Consider the following 20079-nt stretch of genomic DNA (forward strand, 5'->3'; position numbering starts at 1 on the left):
GAGAGGATAATAAAATAAATATTAATGAGCAAAGTTGGGGTTAGAGGGCCAGGGGAAGGCAGAGATGGAAAAATTTAATTAATAACTGGGTCCCCAGAGATATAAAACCTTAGAAGATTGGTAAAAATATCCCGTGAACGTTTAGAGTGGAGGACTGTGGCCACCAACTCTCAGCTATCAGGACTATACTCTTTTTAAATAGCGGAACAACCAAGGTTTTGTAACTTCTAACCACTTCTAGTCTGTCTACATCTATGATAATGAATGATCACCGGATTAGGGACACTTTTTGGTTTATCTCGTGAGTGTTGATATGATCTCCAGAAGCAATTTATTGTCATCTATCAAACACATATCCCTTCTTTCTCTGTTCTCCCTCAATCAATTTGATCACTTCCATCATGCATTTAAAATTATCCATGCGTTCTTTCTTTTGTCTTGCTAACTGTCATCACCTGGAGATCGTCTAAATTTATGAGAACCTTGGCCTGCCTTGAGCTGTGTTAGCAGTTGTGAGACCAGGATGAATGGGAAAGGGGGCGATGGAACTAAAAAAGGGTTAGTTATAAAACGCTTTGGCTAATGACCAAAGCTATTTACTATTGTGAGTTCTGACCAAGGAATTAAGTTGGAACTTCAGGAATTATTTTTACTTTGTTAACAGAAAGTTTGCCAAAGTTACAGGCAGTATAAATCTGCAGTAATTTAAATGTTTCCAGTTTCAGAATGAGACTTGTTTGTGATCAGCTGCCCTTTGACAGGAAAGCTTGTGTGTGTGTGTTTATGTGCACATGTTCCTCTGTATTCACACAACCAAAAGACGAAGGTAGCAGTGCTAACACCATGAAGTTTGGTGCTAATGTATGGAACTTGGGGTTAAAATGAAACAAAAATTACTCAAATAAAATATTAAAATTGCATCTGAATGAAAACAAGTGTCTTAATATAGTTAAATAAATAACTTATTTGATTAGTAAATAACTTATAGACAGAGATTAACAGTCTTATGTACAGTATTATATTATATATATTAACAAAACACTTTCATCTGGAAACAGTTTAATGTTACAACTATATATGGATGTTAGTTGGTTCACACATCATTTGTAAATTTTACCAAAATAAAATGTATCATATTGTAAGAATTTTATTTGATGGTCTTAAATGTATATGGAACTTCGATCAGACGAGTCATCAGGACCCATGAGTGTTTGCCTCTCCTCATGTGTAGTCCTGCCAATCTCACCATCTTCTCTGTTGATGCCAGTAATGTATGATTCATAGTCATCGTCGTCCTCTAGTATACATCTGCCTATCTCGCTGCAGTTGTCAATCACATCTGGCAACTTTTCATTTAGAGTCTTCATAAACATTCTTGGCAGAGGAGTCATCTGGGGATCGTGGACTGAAATCGAATCCATGCCTTCAGTAAAACCTCCTTGCATTGAATCAGGACACTCACCACGTCCTTGCCTGCCATGAGGTTTAACGTTATCATGGTTATCACATTTGTCTTCACACAACGCCATTGCTTGAGAGTGTACATAGTCGTCTCTAATCCCGCTATCTCTCATGAAGTCTACAAAGTCTTCCATGACAGCCAATGTCTCAGGGGTCCTGGACTCATCATCCGCGGCAGCGTCCTTCCTGAGAATATCCAGATAATAATGAAACCACTGTAGAGACGTGCGACTCTTCCATTCTTCGGGGATGTTGGGGCTGGCCCTTAGTCTATCCTCGACGTCTTGCATGACAGCCTGGCCCTCGGGGGAACATGAATCCAGGAGCCTCAGACTCTGCGTCTCCTCATCGGTGGAACATACACTACATCTTCTTGGCGGGGACTGCTCATGCTCCGCTCTGTGGGTCGTGTAACTGCAGACATTGGCAGATAAGTTTTTGCCACTGTTATCTGTAAACAGTATACAACCCAATAATAAATACAATCAATATTACTATCAACCTTTATCCTCTTTTCAGCATTCAAACACTTCCTTTTTTTTTATAAAAGGCTCAAATAAGGTGACTGAAGGATTACCTGGAGAGTCGAGGGCCCCAGCATGGCAACACTCCTCCTCTGATGGATAAACCTCTGCTTGTGTTGTGGCTGTTCTCTGGCAACAGTGACACCTCGTTATTAGTCATCACTTCAGCATTAATCAAAGAGTTTGATGAAAACTGTCGAATTATACCATAATTACAATGAAGTAATGTATATTCAAATTAGTAATTAGTATATCAATATCAATAAGACAGTATACATGTGTGTGGGAGGGGGGTTGCAGGGCTGCCGAGAGCTGGTCAGGGCCCCAGGGAAAGATAAATTTATGGGCTCCCTTTACAGATATATTTAATATTTATATCCCACTATTCCCAGGTACAACAAAAATTTTTTTTATATGAAATACACCCTGGAATCACTTCCAATGTAAGTGTTTTTCCCACTTTAACACTTCCCAAACACCTGTCTTCAACACCTACCTGATCACCAACCTTTAACAACCCTCCGACCTCATCCATGCTGCTAACACCACCACCACCACCATCACCACCACTACCACCACCATCACCATCATCTTGCTGCTGCAGATGGCTGTCGTCACTCCCTCCTCCTCCTCTGCCCTGCGTGGGGTTCCTCCAGCGATCGTAGATGATCTCGACGAGGATGAGGAAGGTGCCACTTAAAATACCGCCAGCGACCATGATGAAGATGCCCTCCAGGTTCTTCAGCCCCAGGCGCTTGGAGAAGTCCAGGCTGTGGTGGTCGTCTTCAGAACACTCGGACCCTTCAGTCCAGATCCACTCCTTGTCCAGCACCTCCATGTAGCCTCCTGCCCATGACCACCACACATGAGGGACTGTCGGTGTCATTAGCTGTGTGTACTATTGTGTAGGTGTTGTGTGTACGTGTTGTGTGTACCATCAGTCGCTGTATAGTGTATAATTTCTCAAGTTTATATCGGTGATAGAAAAAGTGAAATAAACTAGGCCATTAATTTTATTTATTTCATATTACAGTATTTAGGGATGAATAACCAGTAAGTTTTATAGTTCAGCATCATGTTTATACTCACGTTCATGTAGATCTAGTATGTCGAGGGTGATCTTGTCAGCCCAGGGCGACCCCTTCTGCAGCCCGATGCCATAGCCGGACCGACCGAACAGCTCCCCTACAGTAACCAGCTCACAGTCCCGTGAAGCCTCATACTCCAGTCGGGAACTCTCCCAGATGAACGCCTGCAAGCTTCTAAAAGGCCAGGGAGTAAGTGTAAAAGACAGACAGACAGACAAAGAAGAAAACCGAGTCAGACAGAGAGGCAAAGAGACAGAGATGAAGATAGCTTATATATGTTTAGTAGAATATTAGGGTTAAGGCCCATTTAACCAGTCACTAATTCACACCAACCCCAAGTTCTAGGCAAGCTAACACCACCTCCGACCAAATAAGTCCACACCTCCAGAGACCAACTCATAACACTCAAGATATCCAAGTTCAACCCTAGACCATATATATCACGCCAGACCAATCTAAGCTTACGTGTCGTAGACTATTTAAAACTAGATCCACGACCATTCCAGAACAACTCCTGATCAGATTAAGCTTTCCCAGACCAGAAAAAGCCAATGCATCGGAACCTAAGCTTTATTAGACCACGCCTGACCAACACAGATATCCCCCAATCAATCTGGTCAACATTATGAACATCCCAAATTCAGCCTATATATTAAACCTGTCCTACCAACTAGAACACACCTCAACTACCCAGGGAATGTCATGATGAACCAACATGAGCCATATTCTCTAGGACTTCCATAAGGTTACTCAAAGACACCCATGGACCTATCAAGATACACCCAGGGAAATCACTAGATCAACTTACAGATCATATAAAACCCTAGTAAACCTGTCCAGAACACCAGGACCAATTTATTCCAGCATACATGAATCATACTGACCCATTGCGCACGGCATGGATAGCCTGGTCAACGGTGGGGTAGTTATGTGCCTCCATCACACGGTACATGTTGGCCCACTCTGTCTTGCGCCTGAAAAACATGTCCACCGAAGATCCCCGCACCGTGGCGAAGGTAAAATTCTCCACTGGGTTCCTCAGCTGTGGGGAGGAGGAAAAGTTTTAACTGTGGGCAGAAGGAAAAAGAAGATATTTAACTGTGGATAGGAGATTTATTTCCTTTGGGGATGAGAACTTTTAGCTGTGGGCAGAAGAAAATGTGTTTGCTGAGGGGGAGAAATTCTATCTGTAGGTATATGGAAAAACCTCAGCATAAAATTGGCATCTCTGTTACAGAAAGAAGAACAAGTAAACCCTCATCTGTGAGTGGAGAGACGAGTCTGATGTTCTCTCAGCTGATGACAGAAGGAGATATAGCATATTAAAAATTTGAAGTCTCAGTTATGAATGAAAGGAAAAATCTCAGACCTTCATCAAAGGAAAGACAAACTTATCTCTACTTTTCTCTCTCTGTCTGTGTCTCTCTACTATCTCTAGCTACCTTTGTCTGTCTCTCTCTCTCCCTATCTCTTTTGCTCACCCTGGCGTCGTTAATGCCGGTGATGGCACTGATGGGAGTGTCCAGTACGAGGAAGGCTGCAAGGTTGGCCGTGTAGGATGCCACGATGATCATAGCGAAGCCTCCCCACACGATACCCAGCACCCGGCCACTCACACACCTCGGAGTACCTACACAAGGATCACACATCAACATTAAGAATACGAGATCTTGGGCGCAAAAACACGAGTGATTTACAGGGTGTATCGTTTCATAAATTTCTAGACAAATATATGAATTTACAAAGGGTCTCATGAATTTATGAACTTACATATTCACTTCTCATCTAATCTATGTATCTGCTTATCTAGCAGCTGTATGTATCTATCTCACTTCTCTTCACTCATTATTAATTATAAACAGCTAAGCTTTATCCTCACCCTGACTAGCATTATTGTGGCTAAACACCAAGATAATGTAAAATACAGTACCAGTAGTAGTGAGTGGGAGGAGGGAGAGGGTAGTGTGTGTGAGTGGGAGGAGGGAGAGGGTAGTGTGTGTGAGTGGGAGGAGGGAGAGGGTAGTGTGTGTGAGTGGTAGGAGAGTGGGAGGACGGAGAGGTTAGGTTAGGTGTGTGTGGTAGGAGCTGATGTGTGTTTACCGTCGGTCAGGCCGCTATTGAGGATGACAGACCACGAGAACCAGAAGGACTCCGACAATACGAGTGAATCTGTGTCCTTCCCATCAAGCCTGTGTGAGGAGAGAGAGAGGACCTGATGGTAATTCTCTCTCTTTCTTTCTTTTCACCCTCTCTTTCTCCCCCCCCCCCTCTATCTCTTTCCCCCTCTGGATTAAAGGCTTTAAATTAATTCTGGTTTAATTTGTCTTGAGTTCATTACTTAGAACAGCTGTGGTTCATCTTATTTTAGTTATTTATAGAAGGTAAAGACATTGTAGTGGATTCCTTCTCTACAAGCGCCGAACCTTCTCGAATTCCCCAGCCTACGCCTCCAGCGCCGCCTACGGAGCGGGGGTCAACTATCTACCCACGCCTACCCCCGCCTTATAAGACCTGACACCGCTGTGACCACCCTCTTTCTACCCAGTGCCACCAGCAAGCAACACCTCCTCCTCCTCCTCCGCGCCAGCCTGGCAGCTCCCGCACCCTCGCCACCTTGGCGTCCCTCAAGCCACATACTCCTCTGGGCACCCTCACCAACCAGCTCTCTCCTACTCAACGCTTGTTACCATGCTGTCTACCCAGCAACAAGCTGCACTGTACATCCAATACAATATGTATACAGTGAGCACATTGTGAGTTTCCTTTCTCCATCCCATCCTGAGTGTGAACCAATATACTACCCCCACAACATCACCCGCCTTGTACCTCCAATCCTCCCTCGTGAGACCACCAGACAGACAGACAGAGGTACTGTACTTGTAGACGGGGCTGAGACGGTCCAGGAGCCAGATGAAGAAGGCGATGATGTGGACGGTGACCAGCAGGAGGAGCCAGAGAGTTCCTCGGAATGGCTGTAGGATGGACACCAGGGCAGGCACCACAAGGGTCTGCCGAGGAGATGCAATCAGGGTCAAATTGGGTCACAGGTCAAACAAGGGTCACAAACCATCAAATGGGGTCACAAGTGGTCAAATAAGAGTCACAGAGAGGTTAAACAAGGAACACAGAGAGGTTAAACAGAGGTTACTTAAAAGAAGTTGGTGTCATCGTGACCAGGGGGGTCAAGTTAGGTTAGGTTAGGTTATCACAAGTCATAAGAGATGATTGGTTCCTTCACTCTCCAGGATGGGGTCATTAGTGGGTGCTGCCAGGATTTCGATCAACGTGTGAGTCCAGTCAGGTAAATCAAAACACCTCTTTGGTCTATTGTGAGGAGATAACCAGGTGATGAACTGCAGTGGTTTGTTCCTCTGATGGTCAACACCCTTGGGTCTAGTGACACAATGTTATCGTTATGTTATGTTTTATTTGTTTGTCTCTTGGGCTGTCTAAAAGTGATTTAATGACTGCTCACAGTCTCTCTGTCTCTTTCTTCCTGTCTGTCTGTCAGTCTGTCCGTCTGTATTTCTCTGTCTGCTGACCCGCTTGATGAGGATGGTGATGCCGTGGTACTTGAAGGGTTTGGTGAAGTGCAGTGCCTGGGATCGCTCCGGGTTGATGGTGAGGGGCGCCATGATCATGTCCAACGCCTCACTCTCGTTCACCAGCTGACCAATCATCCCATTCCAAGTCTTCTGTCCTGTGAATGATTAATGCATAATAGTCACTCTCCATTGCTCCAGGTCAGTCATAAACACACTGTGGTAAATATATAGTTTGAATGTTTGTGTTTACTGAAGATCTGCTGACTTTGAGAGGTAATCGTCTCTCTTCCTCCTCTTTCTTTTGTTTTCTCTTCCTCCTCTTCTCCCATTCCTCCTCTCTCACTCATTCACTCACTCCCCCACTCCCTTTTTAACACCATCTCCTCCTCCTCTCTCCCTTTCTGTCCTGCCCTCTCTATATTCTACAAGCTTTCTCTCATTCCCTCTCTCTCTCTCCTTCCTCACTTCCCCCTCCTCTCCCCTGCCTCACCTTCCTGGTTCTCCTCAAGCTGGCCGTAGTTGCCGTCAGCAGAGAGCGTCAGGTTGAAGGTGAAGCCGTTCTTATCGGACAGAGTGAAGAGCAGGTCCAGACAGTATCCCCAGCAGCACATCCTCTCCCACTCTGAGGATAATGATGCTTGTTGTGGTATATTGGTACACTCGAGAGACAGACAGAGAGAGATATACAGACAGATGGACAAAAAGATAGAAAGATAGACATACATCCTAAACCATACTTACCAACCCAATCTTTAACTTTGTAACACTACTAATGCGATCCATACTCTACCAATTTTTCTCCCTTTCAACCACCCCTCCCCCTCTCTCTACCCTCCCCCAGGCATTACCTCTGGTGGTGGGGTTCAGGAGGGGGCACAGTTCCTTCCCCTTCCCCTCACACTCCTCGTCAGCGTCAATGGCAGCGGCATACACGAAGGGCGTCTCCAGGAGAGTCATCACCTGCAGGAAGGGGGGAGAGAGAGAGAGAGAGAGAGAGAGAGAGAGAGAGAGAGAGAGAGAGAGAGAGGTCATAAATAAGTATCTAAGATCTATGGTGGCTGTCTGTATGGTAAGTGGCTAGTTGTAATAAGCCCCAAGTCATAACAGGCCCCAAGTCTTAATGGGCTCTAACTACAGCAAACCTATTACGACTGAGAGCCATTTGATCTTCAACCACTAATATCAGGGTTTTTTAGTCATGAGAAAATAAATTTTTTTATGAAAAATGAAAGGAGACAAAGGGATGAAAGTAAAGACTTACAATTTTTGTAATTTTCGGCCAAAAAACGGATTTTGTTCAAAATCTCAGTATAGGTACTCCTGAATGTGCTGCTTAAGGATGTGTTAACCAAAATTTGATATCTTGATTATAACTTGTTCAAATGGCTTTTAGAAAATGTTCAAATGTTTTTTAGAATATTTTAATTACTTTTGCAATGCTAATTACTCGCCCACTTATGGGTTTTCGAGGTCATTTCTTGGTGCTTGTGTATTATTCTGGATGTACTTAAATAGTTAGGCACATTAAATTTTAGTTCAGAGAGAAAAAGTATTTTTGGCCAAAAATCCTTTAAGGCATAAGACTTACAATTTTTGGCATTTCGTCCAAAATTAGATTTTGCTCAAAATCGCAGTATAGGTACTTAAAGGATTTTTGGCCAAAAATACTTTTTCTCTCTGAATTAAAATTTAATGTGCCTAACTATTTAAGTACATCCTGAATAATACACAAGCACCAAAAAATGACCTCGAAAACCCATAAGTGGCGAGTAATTAGCGTTGCAAAAGTAATTAAAATATTCTAAAAATCATTTGAACATTTTCTAAAAGCCATTTGAACAAGTTATAATCAAGATATCAAATTTTGGTTAACAGATCCTTAAGCAGCACATTCAGGAGTACCTATACTGAAATTTTGAACAAAATCCATTTTTTGGCCGAAAATGACAAAAAATGTAAGTCTATTGCCTTAAAGGATTTTTGGCCAAAAATACTTTTTCTCTCTGAACTAAAATTTAATGTGCCTAACTATTTAAGTACATCCTGAATAATACACAAGCACCAAGAAATGACCTCGAAAACACATAAGTGGCGAGTAATTAGCATTGCATAGTAATTAAAATATTCTAAAAATCATTTGAACATTTTCTAAAAGCCATTTGAACAAGTTATAATCAAGATATCAAAACCCATAAGTGGCGAGTAATTAGCATTGCATAGTAATTAAAATATTCTAAAAATCATTTGAACATTTTCTAAAAGCCATTTGAACAAGTTATAATCAAGATATCAAATTTTGGTTAACAGATCCTTAAGCAGCACATTCAGGAGTACCTATACTGAAATTTTGAACAAAATCCATTTTTTGGCCGAAAATGACAAAAAATGTAAGTCTATTGCCTTAAAGGATTTTTGGCCAAAAATACTTTTTCTCTCTGAACTAAAATTTAATGTGCCTAACTATTTAAGTACATCCTGAATAATACACAAGCACCAAGAAATGACCTCGAAAACACATAAGTGGCGAGTAATTAGCATTGCAAAAGTAATTAAAATATTCTAAAAATCATTTGAACATTTTCTAAAAGCCATTTCAACAAGTTATAATCAAGATATCAAATTTTGGTTAACAGATCCTTAAGCAGCACATTCAGGAGTACCTATACTGAAATTTTGAACAAAATCCATTTTTGGCCGAAAATGACAAAAAATGTAAGTCTATTGCCTTAAAGGATTTTTGGCCAAAAATACTTTTTCTCTCTGAACTAAAATTTAATGTGCCTAACTATTTAAGTACATCCTGAATAATACACAAGCACCAAAAAATGACCTCGAAAACCCATAAGTGGCGAGTAATTAGCATTGCAAAAGTAATTAAAATATTCTAAAAATCATTTGAACATTTTCTAAAAGCCATTTCAACAAGTTATAATCAAGATATCAAATTTTGGTTAACAGATCCTTAAGCAGCACATTCAGGAGTACCTATACTGAAATTTTGAACAAAATCCATTTTTTGGCCGAAAATGACAAAAAATGTAAGTCTATTGCCTTAAAGGATTTTTGGCCAAAAATACTTTTTCTCTCTGAACTAAAATATAATGTGCCTAACTATTTAAGTACATCCTGAATAATACACAAGCACCAAGAAATGACCTCGAAAACACATAAGTGGCGAGTAATTAGCATTGCAAAAGTAATTAAAATATTCTAAAAATCATTTGAACATTTTCTAAAAGCCATTTCAACAAGTTATAATCAAGATATCAAATTTTGGTTAACAGATCCTTAAGCAGCACATTCAGGAGTACCTATACTGAAATTTTGAACAAAATCCATTTTTTGGCCGAAAATGACAAAAAATGTAAGTCTATTGCCTTAAAGGATTTTTGGCCAAAAATACTTTTTCTCTCTGAACTAAAATATAATGTGCCTAACTATTTAAGTACATCCTGAATAATACACAAGCACCAAGAAATGACCTCGAAAACACATAAGTGGCGAGTAATTAGCATTGCAAAAGTAATTAAAATATTCTAAAAATCATTTGAACATTTTCTAAAAGCCATTTGAACAAGTTATAATCAAGATATCAAATTTTGGTTAACAGATCCTTAAGCAGCACATTCAGGAGTACCTATACTGAAATTTTGAACAAAATCCATTTTTTGGCCGAAAATGACAAAAAATGTAAGTCTATTGCCTTAAAGGATTTTTGGCCAAAAATACTTTTTCTCTCTGAACTAAAATTTAATGTGCCTAACTATTTAAGTACATCCTGAATAATACACAAGCACCAAGAAATGACCTCGAAAACCCATAAGTGGCGAGTAATTAGCATTGCAAAAGTAATTAAAATATTCTAAAAATCATTTGAACATTTTCTAAAAGCCATTTCAACAAGTTATAATCAAGATATCAAATTTTGGTTAAGAGATCCTTAAGCAGCACATTCAGGAGTACATATAATGAAATTTTGAACAAAATCCATTTTTTGGCCGAAAATGACAAAAATTGTAAGTCTATTGCCTTAAAGGATTTTTGGCCAAAAATACCTTTTCTCTCTGAACTTAAATTTAATGTGCCTAACTATTTAAGTACATCCTGAATAATACACAAGCACCAAAAAATGACCTCGAAAACCCATAAGTGGCGAGTAATTAGCATTGCAAAAGTAATTAAAATATTCTAAAAATCATTTGAACATTTTCTAAAAGCCATTTCAACAAGTTATAATCAAGATATCAAATTTTGGTTAAGAGATCCTTAAGCAGCACATTCAGGAGTACCTATACTGAAATTTTGAACAAAATCCATTTTTTGGCCGAAAATGACAAAAATTGTAAGTCTATTGCCTTAAAGGATTTTTGGCCAAAAATACTTTTTCTCTCTGAACTTAAATTTAATGTGCCTAACTATTTAAGTACATCCTGAATAATACACAAGCACCAAAAAATGACCTCGAAAACCCATAAGTGGCGAGTAATTAGCATTGCAAAAGTAATTAAAATATTCTAAAAATCATTTGAACATTTTCTAAAAGCCATTTCAACAAGTTATAATCAAGATATCAAATTTTGGTTAACAGATCCTTAAGCAGCACATTCAGGAGTACCTATACTGAAATTTTGAACAAAATCCATTTTTTGGCCGAAAATGACAAAAATTGTAAGTCTCATATGAATATTATGAATGTTAAATCAAGGAACAGACAAACAGACGAGAAAATAACTAAACGACAGGGAGACTAACAGTAAGGTGTAGAAACAGTTGAAGATGAGAAATACTGTAGGTGCTGGTGAGAGATGCACAGTACTTACGTTGAGGTGTGTAGGGAGGGAGTACCCGGGCGGCGCCGTAGATGACCCCCCAGGCCACACAATACTACTCCTGTTTACCTCCAGTACCATCTGACCTCTCACCTGCCGAGACGATACCACCATCTTCAACAAACACACTAAGCTCTTTAATATGCAGCGCCACCTATAAACATGCTATAGTCAGTGTTATATTTCATTTAATTCCAAAAGAACAGTAGGCCTATAAGGGCTAAATAAATAAACTTGTGGGATTGTGTACCAGTCTAAAGATGGCACAAAGTATTTTAATTTTCTCCAAGTGGCCTTTTAATTGAAATACATTCTTCTCCAAAATTTGTCATCATGATCTAAATTCAGACAAAATAAACTGATTCCTTGTCTTATATATAACTTTCATATTATCACATCCACCACTCATCAGTTTACTAACCGTTCAGGCGTTTGGTCTGTTCTTTGATACAACCGCCATTACCGAGCGTTAGTTTTAGTGATATCCCAACCTTAAAATTCTATTACCATAAAAGGTTAATGAATAAAAAAGAAACAAAAATTACATTATTCACTGTTAATTTCGCAACACTAACTCTGCCAGCTTGGCCTCCAGATAAGACTGTATACTGTGCTTGTAACCTTAGCAAAGATAAAGGTACACTTTTACTTTTATCCTCTTCACCATTGATCGGCTCGTTAGCCGCTTGGGCGATCGGTCACGTCTCTGATTACAGTATGTCTATATCACATAAACACAGTATATTCTCTGTCTTACGCTGAGTAATGTGAATATTCTTCTTATATCTAACTTGTATAAATGAGCTTAAGTTACGTCACACAGATTTCTAAGTTATATAACCGTACAAAATATAATTCTAAACTAATCCTGGGTTATATTAAACAGAATATTTTTATGAAACTCTCTCTCTCTCTCCCAAGCTATACCTTATCATAAAATAACTCGCCAACGTGCTGAAGGTTCCTTTGGCCGAAGTGCTCCTGGTGGTGATCCTGGACGTTGACCACGGAGTACTCGGCATGGGTCCTGTCCCCGTGGCCGTCGAAGGCCACCTTTCCCGTCTTCCCGTCTGTGAGCACCTGCTGTTGTATAAGCCTGTAGGGGAGGAGGAGGAACCATGTCAAAAGAGAGGAGAAAACTTAGTACAGTACTAAAATCATCCGATCAAGGAGCACGACATCCTATCGGGGAATACAACATCCGATCAGGGAAAACAACTTCTTGTAACAACACAACACACTTCATCATGCCAAAACAAATATCCTAAGATAAATCCTTGAGTTGTTCTCATTATATCATCTAGAAACTAAAATCAAGGAATGTAATAAATTACAAAATGGAAAATCCAAACAGAGTAAGACCATGAAGCATCTCCCTGATAGAACATAATGTAAAAATGTTAACAAGAGGGTTCCCACACTGAGGCAATTTCAAATTTCTGGACTTTTCCATTTAGGTTTAAAAACAAAAGAGATGTTATGTAGCTTCAGGGCTTTGTCAACCTTTTTATACAGTTCCTAGCTGATATAAAGGTCCAACTCAACCAGAAATAACAAAGCCTTTCCTTTTAAACAGTTTGGGCAGCAGCTTGGGGTCCCTGTAATTAGAGTTAACAGACCTGAAAAGCCGGATGCCGGTTTCGTCCCAGCCGCCCTCAGCCTCGCAAGTGATGGGCGGGTCCGGGATGACCACCTCCTGCTCGTGCAGTTGACGTAACGCCAGTGCCACCACGCGTCTGTCAGGGCAATTATTAAAATACTGTATATAATGTCAATGGTACGAGGCAAATCAATAAACATTAAAAGTTCCACCAAGGATTCTATGAATCCTTGGTGGAACTAACGCCACTGCTTCATATCAGATCAGAATTAATTGTTTACAATTCTTCGTCACATTGGACAATAACACTGTGAAAGTGGGTCCTATAAGCATAACTGCCAATTAGTAACAGTGTGAATACAGCAGACTGTATCGTAAGACGTAGGTATGTAAGGAGCCAGCATGGTCGGTGTAACAGGTCACATTACATCCCCACCAGTTTAATCCCGGGGCATATTCTGGCCTAGACCAGGTAACACCCCAGGGATAAACCGGGTCTATGCTGTTTTGCACCCCCCCCCCCTTCTCTTACAATTTTAAGACAATCATAAAATTTGAAAAAAATTAAATTACTTCAGTAATATTATTTCTTAACATATTACATGTTAGGCTGGATTAGGTTAGGTTGAGTTGAATGGGATTGGGATGGGTTGTGTCCCTCTGGAGCCCCCTGAGACTTCCTCGATCAAGACCCTTTAGTGCCCAATCGGTTCGGTCCTCCTGGGAACCCTTACAATCCCCTGGGACCCTCTTGGAACCACCCAGGGCCCCCTAGGACCCCATAGGAACTGGACCCTCTAGATATCAGCACGAGAACACAGGAAGAGGAGATCAGTGTTAACCTATGATCGTCTAGAAGTGACACTGTTTATTAGAAGCTTATATTGTGATGATAGCATAGCATCTCTCAGTCTCCTCCTGCCCTAGCAACTCACAGACTGTCGGTGATATGGGCGTCGTAGTCGTCAGCATACTTAAGCTGGAGGCCAAGAGCGCCAACTGGGACGTGTTGTGAGTGGAGGGCCTGCTCGGTCACCAGCCACACATAACCGTCCTCCATCATGTTGAGATAGGCGGCGTCATGGAAGATTCTATCAGCGTCCCTCTCACTGCCGGGGTGACCACAAGAGATCCTTAGTGTATGAAGGCCTTACAGCAGCTAAAAATAATCCAGTGCAATAATTCTATCAAGAGCAAGTAATTAATGAACTATTCCATAGTGTAAATTATTTAGTTACCAATCATGGTCTCAAGTCCCCAATTCCTTAGTTTTATCAAATGATATTTACAAGTGTAATATTTACACCCATCAAGCCAACAGGGGTTTTCAGTGTTTGAATTTTTGTTTATACTGTATAACATTATGAAGTTAATAAGACTCTGGCAGTACACTCACTTGGCATACAGCAGGATGACCTTTACCAGTTCCTCGCGGATGGCAGCTAACTCCACCACGAAGGAGTCCTCCCCGGTGGTGAACTCAATCACTGACACCAGCTGTAACAAGGACGCCTTGGCTTTCACACGCAATGAAAAATTAACTCTAAAGAGTTTATGAATATTCTTTAGACATCTTTGAGTAACTTTGTTTTAATAAAGTAATGTGGCACAAATACTGTAGTATCGCTGCTTGTTTTACATTTTTTATGCCAACCAAAATTAACTGTGACGTCATCAATCAACAGTTGTAAAGCTTATGTCACTTAGTTGACTAAAATAAATCATATCTTTCCTAATGTTTAATAGTCGTTGTTTAGTATAGATAATGACCTTGTGTTCTGTGAAGCATGTTAACATCAACAGCATGACTCTATGATACTTACATTATTGCAATATAACTGTTTCCCCCACTGGAAGTTAGCATTAATGTCTCCATAACTCTCAAAATGGCGTGTTGTAATAATTTTCTCTCCAGCTTTACTAACCTTGATACCCATGTCGTCGTCACGGTGTTGTGCTAGACTCTGGAAGCGCCTGTAGAGGGCGCGGCCGTCGGTGTCGGAGGAGTGGAGGAGGATGACCTGTTGGTACTGCAGGTGCTTCAGGAGGGTAACCCACACGTCCGCCTGGTGGTTGTAGGGCGGCACCGTCCGCAGTAGTGATACGTGGATGTTCTGGTGGGACAAGTGTACAGTACACCTGTACACTCTTGTACATCATGTGTATCGATTGCTACTTAAATGTGTGTAAAAAACTGTGAAAATAAGTACTGTACACCTTGAAAACCACCTTTTTACTTTTTTTTAAATTAACAATTAACAGAATAAAACTATTAGTCTATCAAGTACTGTACATTACAGTATATAGAAATGTCTATAGCTTATCAAAACAAAACAAATAAGAATAACAAGAACATGGCTGACTATCTGGTTCTCGTATTGAAGCAGATGACAATGCAGACGAACCTTGTTGGAGAAGGATGAGTCCCTGGAGTGTGTGCAGATGACGGGGATGTGGTAGAACCCGCACGTGTACGACACAGCCGCCGTTGTCACCGACCCTCCAGGGGGACTGGCCACCACCACAGTGTACACCTACAACCACAACACACCACACTAAATATTATAAACATGATATTAAGCTAATTCTGGGTTCAGGTCATCAGCCAGAGCCAGAATGTTATTGTTATCTGATTTGTGTTAATTTCAGTGGTTTACCTAAACATCCTCCATCTCGTAAAATCATGAATGGTTTACAGATATCCAGAAATTATGGGTTGAGACATACCTATCTTATTTCACCACATGTGATGACTGTGTCCACACCTAATTACTGTGAGCTGAGACTTGAGAAAAAAGCTCGGTGTCGCCAAAAAAGCCGAGCTGTCTTAAAGATAAGTGTTGTACTTATGGTCCGGTTGTACTCACAGCCTGGGAGATTAGCATCTGGCAGAGCTGTAAGGAGGCTGTGATGGGGCTGCCATGCAACACTGTTGTCACGTCATACAGCGTAGTCTGCTCTGCCACTGATACTCCGTCGAAGTTGATCATCTACAATACAAACACCAACAATATTATTGTCATATTATTGGTTGTAATAGATGCAAACTTAATACGTATTGGGAAAGCTTTTTTGAAGTTTTTCCAATACGTATTAATGTCTCTCATATCATCGGACAACTGGTATTTCAGATCCTTCATAAGTACACTTCTATTTCTTCCCTGAGAAGCAAAGATCAAATATATTTTGTGTGGATATTTCCACAAAGATTAATGTTTACTGGAGAAACATTGATATTACAGTTAATTTTTCATTGCTTCCTCCTTTACGTAAATCCTGTACTAGTGCTGCATATATCCAATTTTAGAAACTTCCACACCAGGATCGTCAGGTTAGCTTTGCATCTGCTTAAAAAAATATAAAAACCGGAAGAATCTGTTTTATTTGTGGTTTTACCTGCGCCAACTGATTAGAGTACTGTATGCACTTCAAGTTTTGCAGGTTTATTACTGTTCTCTTTAATACTTGTATTATTATTGTTATTGAGGATAAATTATATCACTTCATATGATTTATTATTATACATGTGTAAGTAATTTATTATTCTATATGTATAGGTATTGTCAAAAATTCGTATCCTTGAAATATAAGTAGGTAAATTTGCATTTACAACCAATTTGGCTCTCGAGTTGAGCAATGTGCTTTACCGATGGTCGAGACATTTTAAAAACACTTCTTTCTGTGTCTTTTCCCTCGCAAATTACTTAAATATACTGGGGGATCCAGGTGGCGAAGCCCTCCCACCAGTTATAGCCATATTGGTTGGAGATGCAAATTTCCCCGTATAAGTATGGTGAAACATTCTTACCTTAAGCCTAAACTAATAAACAGTGTCAGAGAGAAGCAATATATAAATGTGAATGTACCCTTAGTACTGTACTATGGGTACCTAAAATGAAAAAAAAGGCCACGTACCCTGAGCGCCCTGGTGAAGTGGTCTTGTGTTTGGTTATCGTGTAGGACGCCACCGATGAAGAACCTTCGGGAGGGAGGCGTCGCTCCTCCCACCCTCCTCACAGACGTCACCAGGACCACACACGCCGCCCACTCTATCCATCTGTGGTAGGTTTACGCCTTTATCTTTCTGTCACGTCGGTTTGTTTTGTCACATTGAATGTTTAGAAAGACGTCTAGCAACAGCCAGCGGACTAACGGCCATGTTTACAGTGGGGAGGAGATACGTACTGTACATGTTGTGCGGCGTTTGTCCTTGACCAATACAAGTCACCTCAATCTCAGGCCCGTTTAGGATAGGACGGTCCGACTAATTACCCAAATGTAGCCGCAATGAAGTCAAATAATGGTCCTACAAGCGTAAATCGGGCTGTGAATCACTTCTCGATTATTATTTGGTGTCATAAAGTCACTAAAAATTGGTAAACTTAATTTAATCTGAGTTGTGTTAGGTTAGATTAGATTAGATTATGTTAGGTTAGGTTAGGTTAGGTTAGGTACATGCACTTGATCTATTAACTCAAATTAAATTACGTTTTCCAATTTGTTTTTACTTTGTGACACCAAATACTAGTCGAGAAGTGATTGGTAACCCGATTTACGCTTGTAGGACCATTATTTGACTTCATTGCGGCTACATTTGGGTAATTAGTCGGACCCCCGTAGGACGTTGATATTGAAACACCACGCCTATATAGTTTTATTTAAATTTAGTATCAAAGGGAAATGTACTTGGCAACAACGGGTAAACAAACCGACCCTCTAAACTGCGAGTGATGGTTAAAATTGGGGTGAGCGAGTATAGTATGGTGGTGCTTGGGTTTTTTATTGCGTTACTTGCTATTTATAGTGCGTGGTCCTGTAGGGGAGAGGAGCCACTACAATAGTCCGCTTTCCCCCACGTGTATATGACAAGTTGTTAAGCCAGAGGAAAAATGTGTGATTGTACTCTTAAAAGCAAGTTCTGAGGTAACGAGTGAGCTACTGTGCAAGGAAGCATAAACATAAAGGATGAAATATTGTAATGAAACTGTGTAGAACAATATCTCCGTTCCGTTTTTTAGCACATCATCACACTATCAAAAATTTTATTAATGCCATTAATCAATCAGTGTAATACATTAAACTTAGATATGAATAAGTAATAATTATGAGTAAATTGGTGTAAGGAGATGACAGGCTGAACGGGTGCCAGCAGGTGGGGGTAAGCGTGGGGCATATGTTCCCGTGTGTGTTTACAGCCGTCTAAACTAAGGAACATTATATGTCCTCACCTGCGTCTTTCACCTTTCACAATGTATGTTTCAAATTGTGTAAGAAATGAAGAAATACCGAGAAAAATTAGACGAATACTGTATAGTGAGACCACTGGCGCATTGAGGGGGAGGTGGGTGGTAGCTGAAATCAAGGATAATATACTTTTTTAATAGTCCTTGGCTGAAATTACAGGGTGTTAGGTAAAAATGTACTGGAGGATACTGAACATTAAAAAAATAACAGTGGGTGCAAATAATATCATGCTTGGGGGTGATGCAGCATTGATGTTTGAAATGAACAAACACAAATTGCTCAGAAGGGGAAATAAACAAGGACATGCAGCTGGGAAGCAAACATTGGAAATAACTGATTACTAGACCACCACCAAAGGTTTAAACTGTTGCGGGAGAAACTGAAAATGTAGGAGGGGAAATATGTGAACAACGAAACTGCTCTGGATACTGAGAACTGCGTGATAGTGGGGGTGGGGTATGAACATACTGAAGGGGGGTGAAAACTTTGAAACTTATCATGGGGGTGACAAACACTGGACATACAGGGGGAGAGAGAGACACAAACATAGGCATTTGATTACTGAGGAGCAATGCAGCTGTTAAGTGTTTACGTCTGCCAATAATACAATGCTCCGAAAGACGCAGTATATAACAGCGAAAATTGTAATAACAAAATCTATGAAACCAAACACAATTGTACAAAACTTTAAAGAAAAATTATGGGATACATAATTTACGTTAACTATAACAGCCTACAGAGTCGGTGTTCATGTCCGCATTGTCATATTACAGTACTTTATCTTCACAGCATAGCACAGCGGTTTAACTTCGCACATTGCTTAACACAATAGATTACACAGCACATCAGGTAGGGCTTAACAAGACTCAGTAGGTCTTGACAATACGGATCAACACAGCATGACAAGGGTTAACGCAGGTCAGCACGGTGGTGTGACATCACTAAGCTACCTGGACATTGTGGAGTACTTGGGCTAAGCATCAGTGAGACACACGAGCACTGAGACAAGCTGCCTGGCACTATTGGCATCAGGGACACACTGTGTTGTCATGGGCAGGGGCATACTGCCAAGTGCCTACCCCGACTTCTATCATCCAAACATCTGCTTCCCGACATTATTAAACACAATTTTCCTTGACACTGTTTAGAACCATAAAGTGATTTTAAACTTTTTACTAAGGAAGGAAGTTATTTAATACATTTTTGCATTATATTCTATTCATCTTGTACGCATACTTTTATTATTCACTTGATGCATGAAGACTATCTTTACGTTCATCAATACCTTAAAATAAATTATAAAGTCTGTGTACAAAAATTCCATAGCTAGCTTCATTCTAATTCTTATGTCACTGCCATGGGCCAGGAGAGTTGATGTGTTTGTCATATGCTACAACTTTGTCATACCACATCCTACATCTTAATTGTGTCTGGGTTGGCCTTAAGCACAAGTGTTCAAAATTCCAAAATACTACAGGGTAATCATTTATGGACACCCTGTACTTCACTTGGCATTATTATTCATTTTAGTAAACAAAAACGTTGTGTGAGCTTGAAAATCGAGTTGCAATACAAAAAAATTTTATGATGGTGTCTGATTAATTACATATGCAAAACACCATTAGTGCACAAGTGAATCCAACAAAACGACTACTTAATGCGCCCTCTTAGTGTGATGCACACTTAAGGATGATCAAAATTACATTGCAACATAAGTTGTACAGTTACTTGACCACGATTCCATTACTGAATTTCTCATCCCTTAGGTATTTAATTTCCTTATCACAA

The 20079-nt window shown here is 40.2% G+C and overlaps 1 protein-coding gene across 8 annotated transcripts; it reads right to left on the reverse strand.

The window, feature by feature from the left end:
* Positions 1–893: 893 nt before the first annotated feature.
* On the reverse strand, positions 894–19346 carry LOC121870012 (glutamate [NMDA] receptor subunit 1-like). Of its 8 annotated transcripts, none has more exons than XM_042371726.1 (21): positions 19242–19345; positions 16963–17104; positions 15915–16037; positions 15453–15581; positions 14973–15113; positions 14444–14544; positions 13983–14156; positions 13067–13183; positions 12375–12543; positions 11439–11540; positions 7467–7578; positions 7109–7240; positions 6616–6773; positions 5951–6081; positions 5174–5262; positions 4555–4703; positions 3958–4115; positions 3075–3247; positions 2482–2858; positions 2039–2114; positions 894–1912 (listed from the first exon to the last, which is right to left on the reverse strand). In XM_042371726.1, the coding sequence occupies exons 1-21, from the start codon at positions 19247–19249 to the stop codon at positions 1161–1163; spliced, it is 3513 nt and encodes a 1170-aa protein (XP_042227660.1). In that variant the 5' UTR covers positions 19250–19345; the 3' UTR covers positions 894–1160. The 8 variants fall into 8 exon arrangements, 7 of the variants coding, with proteins under 7 accessions (XP_042227660.1, XP_042227659.1, XP_042227658.1 ...); XM_042371725.1 differs by having other exon boundaries at positions 2482–2831; positions 14973–15161; XM_042371724.1 differs by having other exon boundaries at positions 2494–2858; positions 14973–15161.
* Between the last annotated feature and the right edge of the window lie 733 nt (positions 19347–20079).

This window comes from Homarus americanus, unplaced genomic scaffold, assembly GCF_018991925.1.
Source record: "Homarus americanus isolate GMGI-L3 unplaced genomic scaffold, GMGI_Hamer_2.0 scaffold14467, whole genome shotgun sequence".
NCBI classification, from domain to species: domain Eukaryota; kingdom Metazoa; phylum Arthropoda; class Malacostraca; order Decapoda; family Nephropidae; genus Homarus; species Homarus americanus.